This window comes from Triturus cristatus, chromosome 2_2 (genome assembly GCF_964204655.1).
Source record: "Triturus cristatus chromosome 2_2, aTriCri1.1, whole genome shotgun sequence".
NCBI classification, from domain to species: Eukaryota; Metazoa; Chordata; class Amphibia; order Caudata; family Salamandridae; genus Triturus; species Triturus cristatus.
In genome coordinates, this window is record NC_140582.1 from 234,632,071 (window position 1) to 234,649,303 (window position 17,233).

Consider the following 17,233-nt stretch of genomic DNA (forward strand, 5'->3'; position numbering starts at 1 on the left):
AAAATTTGAATGAAGTACAAGACACAGCACTTCCGGAAGACTCTTGTTCCAAAAAAACTACTTTACATTTTAACTGATTAACATTATGTTTAACTTGTATCTAAATGTAATGGTCGAAATTAACTATTTTTTGTAGGAATGCTCTTCTAATTAGCCAGTGCACACGTGGTCTTTGTCGACATATGACATATGTACCTGGGTGTCCAGGCCATCCTGCTAGGTTTTCTTTGAGTTGAAGTCTGGTGGCCATCATGTTTGTAAATCCTTATCCGAGCATTCAAACTGGCCCTAGAATCCTTCCTTTTAGCACTTCAGTAAATCTTGACCGGTTAAGAGGGGTGCACAATTTCAATTCTTGGTATAAGATTCCAAAGGCATCTGCATTGTGCAGTATCGAACTGGCATGACTCAAAGTACCAGTATATTGGAGGTCCATTGCTGCTGTCTCCCATGCTAACCATATATATTTTGCTAACACCACTCGCACCTCCCGAATCATGATGGATTCGATATTCCGTTGAGTGAGCCCCATTAGATCACCGCCTACTGCCTAAGACATTGTGCCTATGTTGAGTACCTGCCTATCTTTTTCCATTCACCTGCAAGTGTAAATGTAGCGATTTCTGAATGTCTCGCTCCAAGCAATTGCTAGACCCTATGGAATATGATACTTTGTTAAATATCAGCCCAACCCACTAAATCAGTCTAAGGCCCTAGATCGCAACACACTGCTCTCTTTAACATCTGTATTTGCTCCACTGGTAGCTGTGGGGACTGATTCTTAGCTACCATTCTCATATACACTTCACTCATGCTGAATCATCCCACTCTGACCAATCCCTTATTCTCATGTCCATCCCATTGAATAATCCCTTATTCTGTAGACTATCCAGTTACTAACCCCTCAACTCAAACTTCAAGAGCAAATTCAAGGCAGAGGTCATCTTGAACCTTCCATGCTCAGTTAGGTCATCAATTATGTCATTTCAATTGTTGCAGTGATGGTATCAGTGATGATGTAGAACATGTCATGCATGATGTCATATGAGGGGTAATTCTGCTGTGCATGAGAGGGCCCGAGTTATAGTTACCTTAGGGCACGAGTTATAGTTACTTGAGTATCTATAACTGGTGAATTTCAATGTTTTTTTTAGTTTAACGCGTTATGTTGTCACTGCAATTTACACGTAACTAGAACTTTACTTTAACCTTTGTTGTATCCGGTGAATTTCTTAGTTGTTTTTTTTAATGTAAAGTAAGATATAATTATGATCCCTACCATGAAAGTCACGTTAACCTTTGTTTGTTTCCAATGAATTTCTAGTTTTCTTTTAACGTAAAGTTAAATTTTCGTGATTGTTCTTGAAGATTCATCAAACGGTGTCTAAGTTGTTTGCAAAACCCAAAAAAAACCTGAACAAGTATTCCTAGGGAAACGCCGACCTAACTAGAACTACACCCAGTATATATATATATATATATATATCACTGCTTCCCTTATTCGTAGAAAGGCACGCTGACACCACATGGAATAAAAGCATTTCTACCATTTGCATCTGGTGTCGGTGTGCATGTCTGCGAGTAAGGGAGGCAGTGTGTGGATATATATATGCACCACACCCCTGAATATGGGGTTTATTACCTCTGTTGAGAGGAGGGGCATCACAACCCTCTTAAGGTTATATCATGTAATATGGTCCTCCAATATTGCCATCAGTAGGTGACATCAGGTTGTTTGTCGATGCCATGGCAATCGTGAGATGGCAGTATTAGACCCTATTACACATGTTACACTTTATGTATTTTTATTATTACATATTTATTTTGGGCTGGCTAGTGCAAAGAAGCTGTTTCCTTGAAAGGTAAAAAAATGGCCAATGCATGGAATTAAAATTGTTGATAAAACAACAGACAATGGTACGGGCCAGAGAATATGTAGCGCCTTTACCACATATCAACGAAGAGTAGGTTATTAAAAATTTGATAGTTGGATGCAACCACAGTGTTTTCAGACTGAAAATACATTTTTCAGAAAATGGCTCAGACACAATAATCCTTGTGGTAAGGGATGAAAAAAAAACGGCCACCGTAATAAGTAGCTGGGTCTTCTTTCCCAAGTCGCCATTGCGAGCCATTTTCTGAAAATGTATTTTCAGTCTGAAAACATGGTGGTTGCATCCAACTGTCAAATTTTTAATAACCTACTCTTTGTAAAGGACTATTGTATCCGATTATTGGGTGTTCTGATAATAATTCTATTTGAAAGCCCTGATGAAGTTCCAAAAGGCTCTATCTTTGTGGAACGAAACGCGTTGCCTGTTTTTATGAACAATTTTTTTTTTAAATAAAAGAAGAGATTGATGAAATAACAACGGACTTATCTGTATTGTGTTCGGTGAACCTCCTATTGCTTAATAGGCTTATTTTTTAGTTCTTTCCTTCCAGGTGTACTCGTATTGCAAACCCGTGCAAGGGGTGGTGAGTGAGTGAGTGAGTGAGCAATCAGTGGAGCAGTGTAGGGTCCCAAGGACAGAAGCAGGTAACGAGAAAGAGGAGACTACAAAAAGGGGATAGGGTAGCCAGCTGACTAGTATTTCACCGGCCTGGCAGTATTGGAAATGTGAGCTGAAAACAGCAATAACTGGATGATAAAACTAATCAAAATGCTGTCTAGTGAACGTCTAAATGAGAAGGGAAAAGTACTTGCTTAAAAAGTCTAGAACTCTGTGCATCAATTTATGTGCTATTACCAGTCTGAGACCTCCCAACAACAATCTTCTCCCGGCAAACACTCCTGCTTGTATACTCAGTTGTCAGCTTTTTAGCCTGAGGCAAATATTTGCAGCTGCTCTAGTGATTCAGCATGTTCTTTTTTAATACTTTTTTTTTTATTTTTAAACCAAAACTTAGGCGTAAGATACACCATTTTGTACAGACAATCCGATAAAGACTCTTGTAGATAGCAATCAGTGTACATTTTAATCAGTGTACATTGTGATCAGTGTAACTGGCAGTATTATGTTGTATTTACATAGGTGGAAACAGAAGCATCACATTTTAGATGTCAGAGATATAATCATATAGTTCATCTTCAATAGGCTGAGGGGACAGTGATCCCCAGCATGTGATTGATTCCACTGGAGATCTGCCAGGTAAGTGCAGAGTGGTTCCCATATATCTCTGGGGCGAATGCATGTGTTAACAGAGATCCCAATGTCTCGTAGTGGATGAGCAGGTTGTCAGATCACTTAACCAATGAGCATACGTTAGGACAGAATTCTTCTGCCATGCCATAGCGACACTCCTCTTTCCTAGCATGAGTGCCATTGCCATAAACTTATGATATGGCTTAGCAGAGTCTTTGACATTTTCCAGGAGAGCCATTACAGGCATGAGTGATATGTCTATAGGCACCATCTGCCTCTGTTCTTGGGGAAGCTTTATCCAATATGTGTTTATTAGGGGGAAGAGTGGGTTATATGTTAAGAAAAAAAGTTTTTAGGGGCATTATTTCTCCAAAAATTTGACTCGCTGGCTTACCCATATCACACCATAGAGTATAGTAAGCTCTGTGAAGAAACTTGAACTGAATAAGTCTTAATATGCCATTAGATGAGACCTGTTTGGTTTGTTCACAACGACAACACAATTGTGAATCTGGTAATTTATAAACAAGGTCCTCATCCCACCCAGGCTTAATTTCAGGTTTGTGTATGCTATTATTATTCGTTCTGTCGTACATCCGTTTAACCATTTTAGCTGGACTAGGATTTGTAAGCAGCATTGGTGGGAGTGGAAGTTCCTGAGGTTCCGAAGAATGCATATAACTCTTCAAGGGCACTACGGAGTCTATTGTCCACTAACATTTATATGAAGTTAGCCTGCTTCAGCTCCACAAACTCTTGGAATGAATGAAACCTGCCATTCTCAAACAGGGCACCCAATGTGCGGAACCTGTGAGCTTGTAAATGCCCAATTACCCATGGCTCAGTGGTTATCTCTAATCATGGATTACGTAGCAGTGGCATTAGTGGGGAGTGTTTTTTCTGTGTGATTTTACAAATTGGCAAGGCGTCGAACAGGCAATTAGTTCATTTTCTGTTGTGGATTTCAGCATTTAGGTGCGTGCTCCTTTGCGTGACAGCATTACAAAGTGGAATTGGGGCAATCAGTCCGACCTTTGAGTAGCGGTGTGGAGACTATTGAGTGTCCTATAGCAAGTAAGGATCAGATTGCGCCTGTTCCACCAGATAATATGCTTGACAATTGGGTGCTTGAAACTCCATAGGCTATAGGGTGGCTGCAACTTGGACCATGCAATCCTAGGCTCTCTGCCATACCGTTCCAGTACGATCAAGAGAGATCGGAGATGGGTTAAGAAAGGCCTCGATAACTGGGTGGGAATGTTTTGGAACAGTAGTTTTAGATGGATGACCATCTTCATGAGACCTATCATACCTGTCAGTGTCATTGGGAGTTTAATCCAGCCCTCAATCTGCTATTCTAGCCTATCTATACATTTCCTATAGTTTTCACAAAGCAGTACATTCCGATCACTGTGAGATCAGATACCCAGGTAGTGGGTAGACTGTCTGCCACTGCAAGGTATAGTCAGATGTGGTTGAGTGGTAGTAGCAGTAAAAGGCATCAAGAGCGATCCCGAACTTGATTATTTAATTTATTACTGGGAATAAGGGATTACCAAGGTTATTTATTATCAGCAGAATGCCATCTGCGTATAATGAAATACCAAGTCTACGCATATTGAACTGGATTCCTTGCATGTGGTGGTATTGCCCACTAATGCAGGCAAAGGGTTTTATTGCCTGGGCAAAGATAATTGGCGAAAGGGCGCACCCCTGCTTAGTGCTCCTGCCAGTAGGGATCAAGAGCAATATCTGCCCATTAACTCTTATTCTGGCCTGTGGGCTTACGTAAAATAGGGAAGGGATTGAGCAGGTTCAACAGAAACCTCACATGAAGCTGTGCTTTTTTTGTCTTACATGCTTCTGAATTTGTTGCCACCAGTTGGTGGCATATGCACTGTGCATCTATGCAACTTCAAAACCCGCAGCATGTTTTTGGGACCTCTATTTCTTCACTATCACTTATGGGAACTGACCCTAGAATCCAGCACTACAGGTTTGTGGTCCGTCGTTAACGTGAAATGACTGCCATACTACATATTGAAGACCCTGCCTCAGCCCAATATTATATAAATCACCTGTCTTTCAGTCTAAAAGGATTCGACACAAACGGTCGTTCCAGTACCAGCTCGTGGCTCTTCCAAAACCCCAAAAGCTGTGGAAATTGGCCAGTGTTTTCTCTGAGAAAAATGGCAACCTTGGAAGGAAGTGTTGCAGATACCTTGAGTAATTGAGCCCTACAGGAGACTGAAGGAAGGGGGTTTGCAGGAGCCAGTAGAGGCGGGGTGCTGCTGAACTTAGTTCATGAGTCAAGAGCAGGTGAAGCTTGGAGGGAGGGGGTAGTGCAAGAGAATAGAATAAGGGGTGTTAAATGGCCTGGGGTAATCTGTCCTTCCAAGTTTCCTAGATTCATGTTGTTCTCACTTGTAATCTTCCACATCACATTATAAAACCTAGACCACAAGTCCCAGATTGCAAAGAAAGCTAGCAGATGTGGGTAAGGAAGTTTTCCTGGGGACTGAAAATATCAAATTCTGCAGAATCCTAGGGAAATGTGTTGCAAGAGGCAAGAGTGATGAAACAGTAGCAAGAAGAAATGCTAAAGAACTAAGCAGGGAAGGACTGCTACAGGATTAAGTAGGGAGTGGGGAAGGGTAACTGCAGAAATTTGGGAAGTAAGTAAGGAGACTTTGCAAGTTTTGGCGAAACACTGCAGGAGTCAAGAGGAGCTAGGAGAGGCAAGACCAGAAGAATGGCCCATTCCTGTACCTCACATGCCCCAGTACAATTCCCAATGTGCAATACATTTAGATAAACGCCCTCTCTGTTTACATCAAATGCACTCTTCAAAGCGTAATCTGCACACACGTTAACTTGAGGGAGCCCCAATCCATTAATATTTTTCTCAAATGATCCCTAACTTTAGGTGCACCTCATAGACTGAGGAAACTAGGTAAAAAAGAGTGAGTGGATAGAGGCCATGACCATACCTGTATAGTTTTCTAAATCACTACCCAGCGTTGCTTGCAATATAATCTTTGTTCATTTACAATGTGTACGTACCACAGCAGTCAATAGATGAGCTTTATTTGTAAAACTCGCTTCCAAGTTGGCTAAGCACATTTTTGGATGGTTTGGGATAATAAGGAATATAGTATTAATGCATTTCGAAAGAACTTCATGAGATGTGTTTGTTAACTTCTCTACGAATGTACCCAGTTTAGGTCTTTGAAGTAAACTACATGGAGCTTGACAACTGTGAGGAGATATTGTGCACTCCTTTATGTATGTTGTGCGACCAAAAGAGATATTGCCAACATGTTGATCACCCCCATCCCCACCAATTAAGTCAATTTCCCTAGTTCATCTGGTATGGGCCAATTGTTGAATGGTGATGACCAGAATATGCATATAATATGAAAATTCATGATCGGTTGCACTGCATGCAAGCAGTTAAGACCAAAAGAAAACGACTGTTTCGTTACAGTCCTTTTCCGCTCTAGTCTTTTTTGAGGCAAAGCATTTTCAGAATGTTATTTTTGTAATTTAGAAATGTTGAATGTGATCTCTTTACCCTGCCGAAATATTTTAGCAATTGTAGTACTATGGCAAAATACCTTGCATCTCCATTGGCAACAACTTTGCTGCATTTTCTCAATCTCTTGCAAGATTTCTACTATTCTGCGCAGAGGAAGCGCAGGGCCCGAGAGTCCTGGAAGGCGACGCACAACACTGTCGCAGGTTGGTACACTGTTGGTGTGTTTGCACGGTACAAACTGAGTGTCTTTTCAATTTTTTGAGATCATGGTGATCACAAATCATGGGAGGTTACCTTGTGCACTTTTAGAGCTTTATACTCAAATACATTAGCGTGCATCTTTCGTTCAATTTACATTTGGTGCAGATTAAGTCTCATTTGCATTTAAATTCAACAATCCCTTAAAATGTATTCATATAGTGAAAGCAATTTTTTGGGTGGCAAAGTGCCCATTAGTTATAACATTTCAGCTTGTCACAGTGTGAATGTCTTTGCGAAACCCCTTAGAATTTTTTGCTAGTTTACAAGTATTAAGAGATTTGCTCCATCGTGATTGTGAAGACGCTGGCCTACCCCTGGAAATATCTACTTTCCATCTAATTCAAAGCTAGTAAAGCTGCACCCTGATTTGTATATTGGTTAGAGTCCACTAACTTCAAGGACATGACTGGTAGATCTTTTTAATGGGCTGGTAAAACATTGACTGGGCTAGTAAATCAAAATGACGTGACCCAGTTGAAAATTATGCAAGTCCCTGGAGTTCAACACATTGTTAATGGGGCAATGTGGAACCGAGCAATTTTTCTTCCGAGTGGAAACCAATGTGCACCCTTCTTCAAGTGTTGCATTGTCGCCATGTGTGCATCAGTTAAACTCTAAAAACTGGGCAAGGGTAACCGACTTTCTTTGTTGCTGTTCGTTTCAACCAGAGGAGCACTGCTGCATTGTTAGCTTAATGTTTTAAGAGAAAAGATCTTTGCAGTCTCTTGGTGCAAAACAGTTGATTTGTTTCTAGACATGTCATTTCCATCAGCTTGATTGCAATACAATATTTGGAATTTATGATAGCTGTGTGCATTAAATTCACCTTCATTATTGACTCAATGGCTTTCATCCCCTCTGGACTTGTATTAATGCCTTTGCTTACACTGAGCTGTCATCTTTTAGAGCTGTCTTCCCTTCGTTATCCTTGTAACTCCTACGCTTACTCCACAGAAAGCTTCTCCTTCATTCATTGCTATCACAGCTAGAGACTCTGCCTTACCTCTTAATGCTTTTGCCGGCTTATCCCATCAGTCGTTTTCTGGGCATGCATTGTCTACTGCTTTGATTGCTTTCTTGTTTGCTAGTTCTGATTTGCAAAGCTTATTGTATTTTTTTGATGGAAGACTGCAGGACTTCAACCAAGCTATATGGACAACATGGCATTGACATCCAAAGACCTGTCCTTAGTTTCTACTGCTCAGAGAAAAAATATTTTTCTGGACAGCTGTTAAAAAAACAGATTCCTCGTTTTGCTGATTTAGTCTGATGTTTGTTTGAGTACAAAAATGTATTCATTCTGGGCCAAGTCAAAGATTACATGAGCTGCCATTTGTTTTTTAGTTGCAGTGATACATGAGATCTTCAATGGGGAAACTAAGTTGTGCATGAATAGCCTCATATTTACCTCTCTTCAGGACACCATAGTGTTAATCTTTTTACTAATTGGATAGATATTGTTCTAATGAACACTAGGGTGAAAAGTCGCAAGCGAACATAAAACGATGAAGTAAATCAACAAGAAAGTATCCATAAATATATGACAAACATTGCACAGTAATGCACGTTTCGATGAAAAATAAGCTTTTTCTTAAGAGAAGGCTTCATTGTAATTACAAGTTGAAATTACATTTGCCCATCTTATATACGACCGGCATTTCTTGTGCAATAAGAAAATGACTTAAAAGTATAAAACTGTCCAGATGTCCTACATTATATGCAGGATTTAGTGATGTAGAATTACTCCATTGGACGACTGGTCTAAGATTGTAAAATGAGAATCTAATTTTTTCCTAAATCTGTGTTATATTGGTGACCAGGTTACCAGCAGTACTATCAGAGTGCAGCTCCTCTGTTACAAACTCTTGTGGTTTTATTTCACTGAAATATCATTCCCTACTGGGAGACACTTTAGTTAGGACTATTTGCTTACAGCACAACAAAATACCCTGTGATCTAAAATAAGATTTTGGATCAGGAGGATAGGGAGGCACACGGAAAATAGGATGATCCAAGACAGGCAAGTTCTCTTTTTGGGACAGCAGCCCCAAGTGCTGGATTACCATGTAAGTTGGGCAAACGTATGGCCATTTAGCTTTGTGCGAATGAAGGGGGAAGGGGATGGGTTATAAACTCTTGTCTAGTACAGTACTCTGTCCGCCTCCCAGATTATTGTAGCAATTATCATTTCCACAAATTTTGTGTAAATGTCCAGCATATGCTTTATATTTGTCTTTAAACGATTTTGCTCCAGCTACTGTCACTGTCTGGGTTACTCGTTTGGTGTAAAGTTAGAGCTCTCAGTTGGTCCTTTGTCTAGATTTGCCCTATATAATTGCCTATAAGCAAGTGACTAATCCAGACGCTTGCCCCAAAATCCAGTGAATGATTAACACATATACATCACCATTAATTGCTCTACTAGTAAACAGTACATCGAAAACCTGCAGCACAAAATTTCTCACAACCACTAGAATGACAAAACCATGCGGTTGACCACTTCACAGCACTGCATCCCAGACATAAGGAACAAGTTACATCCTCAGGTGCTACACACAAAACTCAAAATACATTAGTCATGTGCTGGCCTTTTGTAAACCTGGTTCAAGTGGACAAACGTGGACAAACAAGTCTAAAACAACAGGAGGCTATAGCAATGTGCCGTGTGTATGAACCTTCTAACATAACAATCTCTAAAATAAATTGTTTTTGGGCGTCACGGATGAGTGAGGTTTCAGCAAGTGTTAGCAGAAAATGTGTTTATCGAAAAAAAAGTACCATTTTAGTATTTCGGAGGATTTACTGTCTCTGTTGTATTTGTTTTGGAGAAGTTAGCCTGGTTCTGCATTTTGCATCTGTGTTATAAAAATGTAAAGAAAACACAGTTGGCTCCAAAACCCCAATGTATATGTAGCATCTACAAAATAACTAGTTTTGTGTGGTACACAGTCACAGGGTCTATCAGAAACCTGCAAGGAGCACAGTAAAGTGATGCAGTTCAAAATCCTCAAATGTTTTCCAGAGGAGAAAGGAATTTTTTTTTTCTGGCCAGTTAATATGAAATGCCCCCAAAAATACTTTGTGGTCATGTTTTAGGCCAGATTCTCACTATCTGATGTCCTCTGCTGGGTAATGGTCAGTAAACGCACTGCCCTGACAACCATATCAATGATTATGTCTCCTAACGCACACCCTTTCGAGGATGGTATCCTCCTGCCTTCCAATACTTCTCACCTCGAAATATAACTTAATCATTTACCCCACACTACAAAAATGTCAAATTATTCCACTCTAAAAAGTCTTCTTTTTAAAGATATTTTCTTATTGTACATCACATACCTACTCTTCGTAGGCATTGGTCTAGAAAGAGTAATGGCACTACAATTACATTCGAACATCTGCCTTCCACGCAAGACTTACTTTAGCTCTAGGGTTTGGACAGGGTCTAGGTGAAAACTCCAGGGTGGGTGTGATATGGGCTAGACTCAACCTAGGGGAGATCACGTCTTGTCATAACTTTCAACTTCGTTTTCCAGGGGAGAGAGGATCCTGTCCATATAATCGATCAGGGGGCAGTTCTGCACTATTGTTCCCCAGGCCTGGACATGATCTGCAGCCCTGAGGCCGCGGCGTACCTCTTCACATTCCGCCCAACTTAATAATTCAGCATGCCAGGGCAGCAGTCTGGGTCCCCGGGGAGTCCTTCCAGCCAATGGCAACCCGGCAGCGAGCCAATACCAAAGCCAGATCGAGGTATCTGGGCGTAATGGCTCTCACCTTGGGTCTGGGGAAGAGTCCCAATAGGCAATAGGGAGGTGTTATAAGATGAACGCTCTGTGGTACAGCGAACGTATGTGACTGCTTCCCAATACTGTGAAAGCATGGGACAGGCCCACATCATGATAGAAGTCAGCACTCAACAGGGTGTATCGATGGTGTGCTGCCTAGGCCGCCGGGAATGAGGTTGATGCGTTTTGGTTTGAGGTACACTCTATGCCAAACATAATACGGAATAGGTTTAATTTGGGTGTTTTTCGAGTTGCATGGGATGCGCTCTAAATTTGCGACCCAATCCTTGTCAGTAATACGGAGTCCCATTTCTGTTGCTCATTGTTCCCGCAGGTTCCCCAGTGAACATCAGTTACGCTCTTGTCTTTTGATTATACTAAATGCCTTCTAATTCCCTAAATCTAAATTCCAGCTAATCAGTGTTTCTTCTCCACGTTTCGCCTTACAACCCACGTACAGCCATGACTAGATGACCGCTCTAGATGGACTCATCAAATCTCTTGCATGCTAGACTACCAGCTCTTCTTTAAAGACCTCGAGAGCAACATGTCACAGTTGTGTCACATTATCGAAATTAAGCCACTTGTCTTCCCTACAGACTTTCTAAGGAATCATTCAGGCTGTGGTACAAAGCCACATTTACAGAGGCAACAGTTTACTCATCATCACTAGCACCCTTCAACAGCAACAGTCTGATCACAGCCTGAAGGAAGTTTGCCCAATTGCTACTAAACTGAAGTACCACCATTCTTATCATCTGATATCTCTCAAAGAAAAAACTGTAGACGTGCGTTTTTTTGTTTATGCACCCATACTTTAGAACAAACTTCCCACTGCTCGGAAATGATCACTTTCTTAACAGTTCAGGCAGACTCTTAATACTAACTTTTTCCTAAGATAACTGCACTAGCTAAGCTAATTGAATACACCCAGTACTGTGACAGTTTGATGACCATTAGACTTTGGTACTACGGAGGATCCTTGGAAGAGTCGAAGTCCACAAAACATGTGTCGGCTGTGAGAAGGTAAATTATATATTGTGGCTATGAGGAGATCAATGATTTTTGATGAATGAGAAATAATGATTGAATTATGAATGAGAAAAGCAGAAAAATATGGCCCATCATGTCATGCTATAGATGCCCAGCTACCACAGTGAAGATATGGATTGTAGACATGTTGACCTGTAATGATAGGGCTGAAACCTACGTCTTATTGCAGTCTGTTGCCTTCAGACCCAGCAACATTTGAAGCCCATTACTATGCTACCACGCAGCGTAATAGGACGGGTTGCACGCATCCTCGGATGTCTTCTAGTGGCCTCTGGCACGGTGTGGCCCCAGTGCTACCAGTAGTGGGCTGGCTCCACGGGCCACAACACATTGTCAGTTGCTTGGGGACGAGTGCGCCACTGGCAGGAATGGATGCATCATCATACTCTGTGTACTGGGGCGCAATCGGTTAGGGATAAAGGGGTGACTGATTTGTGCTGTATAGTACTGTGCCTTCCATCTCTACTACCACGCCAGAACAAAATTACATGTATCAAGATCTTCTCTCCCTTTGTCCCCCTTATTGAGCTACATGTAGATATGGTCAGGCTGTTTGGGATGTTTAACTTCTGTTTTTTTATTTTTCGGATTCTTTCCCCTTTGTCTGTGGCCACTTTGTTCTGTACTGCAAGTTGAATAGACGGCCATTTATTCATACTTGAAAACTCAGGGCTCTGAGGAATCTCAAAGTGTTTACCTAATGGTTCAATTGAGACTTTTGTTTGATATTATGTAAAGAATGAATTTAACAAAGAAAAAAATGAAGAAGCACCTAACTGGACTTGTTTGCTGTAATTTGGGAGTGCCTCCTTGTCGAAGGTGACTGGCAAGGACTGTTTACTCGTATGTGTAATTACGCGTAATTGCAGAAGCATTGTGCTTCGTAGAGTTATTTCACCTTGTACACTAGTTATTCACAGGCATTCCTCTACCTTCCACAAAGCAGTCATCAGTTGAAATTTGCAACATTGCTGTTGCCAATTGTAGTGCAAATACATTGGATGAATTACGGTGAATACTAAGAGTTGGACCACCACAAGCTTAAGAAAACGTTTTTGTCAATTCACCCATTTTTTTGCTCTAGTCCTTCAACCTAAAGCGTAATCTCTTTTCGAGTTTAGGAAGCACAGAAGGGGAAATAGTGCATTTCCCCTATTTCAAGTTGCAGTCAACCTCTTCGGTAACACTATACTTTGAGAATCATCAGTAGTTTGTGCTTGTGATTGGGCTGTGACCTACCGGATTTAGTTCATGATTGAGGATTTTAGCATAACTGGCATCTTTCCCCATATCTCAAGGGTCTGCTTCAGTCGGGCCTGGCTTTCATGGCCCTATGTTTCAATTTTTCCAATGGAGGCGGGCGCTCCCGCTAGAAGATAGCTGAGGTCTACTCTAACGTGGGAAGTTCCTGTAGTATGTACGCTGGTCACCTACATTGAAATATATAAAAGCAATTTAATGTTTTTTTCCCGTGGATTCTGTCTAAGGTATTAATCCTTGGTGCTAACCTCCCTTTCACTATGGTGCACATTTTATTTTTGTATGCAGTGTCTAGTTATTTGATATGTTTGTGCTTGCACATTTTTGTCTTTTGGACAACTTATTACCGCCCTCTGAACTTCTTCCTTAATGCGGTGAACTTTTTCTTTTGTCTGTTCTAAGGCACTGAGAACATTATATTGTCATTATGGTTTACTCTGATCACTCTGACTCATCTGGGAACATCCTCGCTCAGTCATAGTTCTTATTGAATGTCCCCTTAAATGTAAAAGCGTTACACAGGCTGGTCCTTCTCCCGTCAAACTGGGCTATTTCCAGAAAAATTGAAAAATTTGTGGACGACGTTGTTTTTTCCTTATCACTATGGTATCACCAAGAATGATGTTTTGTTTTTAAATAATTTGTGGTAGTTGTATACGGTGTGGCATTACATAGTAGTTACTGTCAGTCAACAATGTAAAATTAGTAAGCATTAAAAGGCAACTCTGTCTCAGAATAAGGATCAGTACAAAAATTATAAATAACTTGATCATTAACAGCATATGCAGTCTAAGGATCAGTGTCTTACGTTTAATTTGATGTTGTGTCAGAGCTATACAGAAGTTGGTATAACTCCAGCCATCTCCACTGGACAAGAAACGGGGTTAGTGATTTTTCACAATTGCTACACTCTGGTAGTTATTCAAGGACCCATGCGTCGTTGTGAATCTGCCCCCTGCACAGATGCTTCGTCCTGTTCACAGGCAGAGAGTGGCGGCTGGCAAATACAGACAGTGGTGAAACGGGAAAAATGGGTGGTGGGGGCGCATACATGCACGTTGTATGTAAGGGCACGTAAAATAAATAAAATAAAAAATCACTTAACTTGCTTGCTGCATGACACGTCCTCCTCTCTCTGGTCCGGTGTTGTTCTTTGCTCTCATCCAGGCTCCAGTGCGGGCCCCAGCCAACTCCCTTAACCAATCCTGGTGCTGCACTCATACTGTTAACCAGCATGAGAGAAGTGCCAGGATTGAAGGGAGCGGGAGCACTTGAGGCCTGTGCTTGCTCTCAACCCAGCTGTCTAAGACAGCTGGGTTGAGAGGTTTAAAGTGCACATTTCTGGCTGGCAGTCATAAGACAGCCAGCCTAAGAGACGTGCACTTCAAACTTCAGTGCACAGGCAGCCCACCACTCCTCCCTGCTGCTACTCAGAAGGCCCCACCCCCACCCGGTCCTGACACTCTGTTCGGGACGGGTTGCTGAAAAATAAAATGATAAATTAACTTTATTACCATTTTATTTTTCATCTCTGGGCAGTGTCTGGGGTCATTTTAGTTAGTGGGGCAACGCTCCTCTGCTCTAATGGAGGACCCGCCCCTGCAAGCAGGTATACCGGTACTTCCTTTTTGCACTTCAGCAGTTGCCTTCCCTGACTCAATATGTCACTTACATTTTCGATTAATTATGAAAATTCACATTTATTGTTTTACATGTTCATGGGGGCATATTGTTGGATCACAGCCAGCAAGATCACGTCCCAAGAATTTAAAAATGTAGGCTTCCACTATCAACAATTCTGCCTGGCCATACCCACGTTCTTCCATTCAGCTCTTTTTAATAGCTCACCCAGCCACACACAGGAGCGGGCAGGCCTTTAACTCCACCAGGCTTTTCCCCAGTGGGTTGGAGTCCTTGGGGGTCGGTTTTGAAAACCCAGGCACGCTCCTGGTGCCTCTGACACTTTCCCCAGCTCCCCGAGGTTTACTGCAGCAGGCATGAGGAGGGTTCAAGAGAGGAGTAAGAAGGTAGAAAGAAAGCCACCCGAGAAGGAGAAGAGAGATGAGAGAAATAGAGAGAGACGAAGGATGGATGGAAAGAGAGAGAGCTTGCCAAGGAGACTCTGGGAAAGGAGCTGGTCCAAGCATTTTTGCCAGGACTGCTTTTGGTACTTCAGTCCGACTCTTGCCATACATAAAATACGTAAAATTTGGTTGCTTGAGGTGACTTGCTGGACTCAGCATTCCTCAGTATGGCTACAAAGAAGTTCAGGTCTGCAAACTTAAAGCGGGTCGTATTCTTCTCTCATCTGGAGAGTTGGCCTAGCAAATGTGGTTCGGGTTTCCTTGACAGCACTGCCCAGGTACACCTGCTACAGTGGCAGCTTCAGCCTGCTAGCCAAGAAGGATGCTTGCAGCCCGCCTCAGTAATGAAACCCTTCATACCCTCCCCTGGTGCTCCAGCTAATACATACTGTATTTGCACTGAAATGTCTTTTCTCTTTGTGTGACAATTGCATGTGAATGATGATTGTATACTGAAGATCATATTGCTTGTATGACCTTCACATCCAGGGAACATAGTTAAGAGGCTGTTGTCAGTTGTGGCCAGATCTTATTCTGTATAGCAACATGGATGTTTCAGGGCGCTGACTGCTCACCCAGACCAGGCTCATGGCAAATTAGAATGTCTTGGAATAGGTCTACCAGAAGGTGAAATTCCGTGGGAATAGTAGGGTACCAAAGACAAAAGGGTTTCTGAAGCACATCAGCTTTTATGGAATTATGGAAGCAGGATGGAAATTCACCTTTGTGATGCACACTGGTAGTGACTTTATCCAAGAGATCATTGTTTATCATAATGCAGGCACATCTGCATCTATTTATTATTTGCCTTTCTGAACTTTACACTGTACTATGGTTTTGTTTCCTTTCCCTTGAACTCTACACTCATTCATTGCAGTTAGGTAGACTTGTCATTGTAGATTTCTTTAAATATAATTCTGTGTACTCTATGGAATGCTTATGAAATTCTAGCCGACATGTGTTATTTCGTCTATCGTAGCCACCACTGATTTTTTTTTTTTACCTATTATTTCTCCTATTCCGCTGGCTTGATGTTGTCCTTGCTTATTCTCTCCTACGGTTTTTATTTGCAGGAATTCGGCGACTATTTTGAAATGCTATAAATATGGTTACAGCTAAAAGCATCCCAATGTAGTTTTTTTTTTGTTTTTATTTTTTTTTAACGTTTTTAAGATTTCACATTCTCCCTTTTCCATCTCCTGTCCTTTCTAAAATGTCTTCTGTGGAGAATCCAAGAGCTTAAAAAACCCAAGCTTTTTAAATTAATTGTATGTACACAATGAAATAACAGTAAATGAACAATGTATCCTGAGCCAAAGCCAGTCAGGTGATGCACAGGGCAAAGCCAGCTCCCACATTAAGAAACAGCGGGAAAGAAACGTGTTCCAGAAAGTAATGAATAAACAGAGCCGCCTCCTGGCCAGCCAACAGAGGGAAAAAAAATTGATTTTCTGAGTCTTCTTTGTGCTCATACCGGATTATGAGAAAGACTTGCAGGTTCGCCTAGAATTACTGCTCCAGACAAGTTGATGACTGTGCAAATAATAATGAAGGTATACAAATCGTTGGACAATCACCTTGCATCGCTTTGTGGTAGGAAGCCAGTGTTCACAGAACCAAGAAGTAATTACTTGGAAAAGGCTTCTCGAGAAGAGGCGTGAATCTGCAGAACCTTGTTTTCTAGTTTCACCGTGGCTGGTATCAGTTGGCCTTGCCCCCCCTGAAGAATCTTATTTAGAAACTGGAATTGCAGCGGGTTCATTGTATTTGCCTTTGTGTACCGGGAGGCGTGGTTTTTGTGCCTCTTTCGACTTGCAGTACAGAATTTAAACATTAAGTCAAAAGTGCTGTTATTTGTTTGAAAACAAATTTACAGCAATAATGACCACAAGGTTGACCATTAACCGGGTTGTTCAGTAGCACACAACTCCGGGATGGTAAGCGATAGATGAATGCAATTGCAATACGAAACAGTTGTACTTGAATTTACTCAACGGTCCAACAGTTTCTTTGGCACAAGCTCTTCACAGAAAGAACTGAATGCCTTATCTGATCAAGGGTGTCCCTGCTCGCATCTTCCGTGATTATAGACCATGAACCGTA

At 41.5% G+C, this 17,233-nt stretch overlaps 1 protein-coding gene across 8 annotated transcripts in view; it reads left to right on the plus strand.

Annotated features, from left to right (window-relative positions):
- Positions 1-17,233, plus strand: part of ZNF462 (zinc finger protein 462) — a 204,631-nt gene that overhangs the window by 160,843 nt on the left and 26,555 nt on the right. For 5 of the 8 annotated variants that reach the window (XM_085641286.1, XM_085641289.1, XM_085641287.1 and 2 more), the window contains one exon: positions 6,816-6,887. The exons of the other annotated variants lie outside the window; for them this stretch is intronic. In XM_085641286.1, coding sequence (XP_085497412.1) covers positions 6,816-6,887 — 72 coding nt within the window. The remainder of the gene's footprint in view (positions 1-6,815; positions 6,888-17,233) is intronic. 8 annotated transcript variants of the gene reach the window in all.